Raw genomic sequence first — 2,411 nt, 5'->3', positions numbered from 1 at the left:
GAATGGCTCGCCAGACACCTTGGCCAAGAAAAGCCAAGAACAATGGCCGCATTAACAAGCCTCATGACCTACTTTTGCGCGAGAGAGGACAGCTGGTTGGCAAGATGCAGCACCAGCGACCCAAGTACATCCAAAGTCAGGGACGGAAATGGGAAACCGCGTCGCAGCAAGGACCAGCACCAAAATAAGGGAAACAGCAAGAAGAGCACGTCAGTCAACACCGGATTCAAAAGCTCTCGACAGGGTCAGAAAAAGCTGCCCCTCAAGGATAACAGGGACGAGCTATCTAGCCTAAACAAAATCTTGGACAAAATATGTCAAATCCACAACACTCCCGGGAAGCCTGCAAACCATACCCACAGAGAATGTTGGGTCTTCAATCCGGCAAACTCAACGCCGAACACAAGGGGCTCGATACACCAAGTGAGGACGATGACGAACCCCACAAGCAGAGCACCGGGAAACAAAAGAATTTCCCACAAGAAGTCAAAACAGTAAACTTACTTCACGTGACAAAAGGGAAAAACAAAGTGGCGCCTATAGAGATACACGCCATGCAGCCTATCACAAAGGAGTCTCGCCACTGGTCGTTAAAACCGATCACCTTCGACCATCAGGATTACTCTAGAAGTATCCGGAATGCAGGTTGGACCGCCTTGGTATTAGATCCGATAATCGACGGATTCCACTTTACACAAGTCCTGATGGACGGCGACAGTGCTCTAAACCTGCTATATCAGGACACAGTCCGCAAAATGGGGATGGACCCAACAAAAATGCGCCATAGCAACACTTCCTTTAAAGGAGTAATGCCAGGCCCGGATGCCCATTGCACGGGTTCCCTCCTGCTAGAAGTAATGTTCGGTTCCCCCGATAACTTCCGCCGCGAAAAGCTAACCTTCCACATCGCCCCATTTTCAAGTGGCTATCAAGCACTACTGGGACGCGAAGCTTTCGCCCGCTTTAACGCAATACCGCATTATGCATCTCTCACGCTTAAGATGCCCGGCCCACGAGGCATCATCTCACTAAAGGGAAATATTGAATGTTCCTCGCGCGCAGAAGACTATACAGCTGCCTTGACAGCCACACATTAAAACAACTTCACCAAAAAAATCATCTAACAGGTCATTAAGACCACAAACACGGCTAGGCGAGTCTGGAGCAAACTTATAATTGATAAAGGTTTTTGTAGCCGTACACCCCTATACAAGGGGCTCCGCATATGTAAAATAAGCGACAATAAGGCTCAATTTTCCCCATCTTGAATTATACTTTGTTTACTTAGTACAACATATATTTCGCACGGCTATTCTTCTTTCAACTAAGTTCCTCTCTTTTACAGATGAACACCGTGCTACACCCGTCCAGGACATGGCGCAACGGAGACACAGGCGCAGACGTGCAGCAGGAACCCGTCCCAAGGATTCTCTTTAGATTAAGACCCTGCGTAAACCTTTTTCACCGTCTCTTGTTGATGCACATCCCCCGGATTCACAGTATAACCGAGGAGGAGGCTGGCATCTTGGCATGTGGCCACGTCAGAATTTCGCACGTACCTGGATACCAGGGGCTTATTATCATGGGCACTGCTCAGCCCGTTTTTATAAAGACCGAATACCTTAGGGAGTGTTCAGCGTCGCGAGTTTGGCCTTATATGATCAGCTCCGAATCATGTCTTTGGTCAAATGTTGGGTTTGCCTGGCTCCTGTGTTTTGCTGCCTTACGTTCCGCTCTATCGGCTAAGGCGGCACCAGGAGAACTACTACGATTGTGCCCCGGTTGAGCCAGGCGAGCACCTCAGTAGAGAAAGCCGAAAACAGACTGTCATGATATAGCGTGAGACTGGTCAACCACTCGATGACCTATCAGAGTCTTCGGGATTCCTCCGCATTAACGACGGGCCGTTTCCCGGCCTGGCACACACGCGCCCCGAGTTCGGGCGAGCGCGGCGCCACCAGGGGCTATATAGTAGCCCCCTGTCAAACTCCTATGGCTAAGTGGAAGTGATAAAGCATTATAGTACGATTGCCTAGTTCGCTGCGCTATCACCTCCTTCATGGACCAAGACGTCGGATCAAGTGTGAGAATGCGCCTTCTGTGAACACCCCCACATTATGTGCGTGGGGGCTGAAGCCGATGACTGCCATCTTTCAGATTATATACACATATACCTCAACGGCCGCACAGGAGGCATTATAATACTTGCAGGCACAAGTATAAAAAGCTTCTGCAATTCATCAAAATATTGTTTTACAATAACACACGTTATTCGAACATAATATCCTTCGAGCACTGCGTCTCTATTAAACGAGCGTCTTGCAGAACTTCCTGAAAATAGTGCTCAGTAGGTATTCGGCCTCCGTCCGAATCTTGGGATGCAACAGCGGCGGCCTCCATCTCCGCCCAGT

At 49.3% G+C, this 2,411-nt stretch overlaps 1 protein-coding gene across 1 annotated transcript; it reads left to right on the top strand.

Moving 5' to 3' along the window:
- Window positions 1–554: 554 nt before the first annotated feature.
- Window positions 555–1,176, top strand: LOC125535399. The gene is made up of 2 exons (XM_048698451.1): window positions 555–1,039; window positions 1,131–1,176. Exons 1-2 carry the CDS (start codon window positions 555–557, stop codon window positions 1,174–1,176), a joined length of 531 nt encoding a protein of 176 aa, XP_048554408.1.
- The last annotated feature ends 1,235 nt before the right edge of the window (window positions 1,177–2,411 follow it).

Source organism: Triticum urartu, chromosome 2 (assembly GCF_003073215.2).
Source record: "Triticum urartu cultivar G1812 chromosome 2, Tu2.1, whole genome shotgun sequence".
NCBI classification, from domain to species: Eukaryota; Viridiplantae; Streptophyta; class Magnoliopsida; order Poales; family Poaceae; genus Triticum; species Triticum urartu.
The sequence above is the reverse complement of the archived record's forward strand: the minus strand, read 5'-3'. Positions and strand labels throughout refer to the sequence as shown.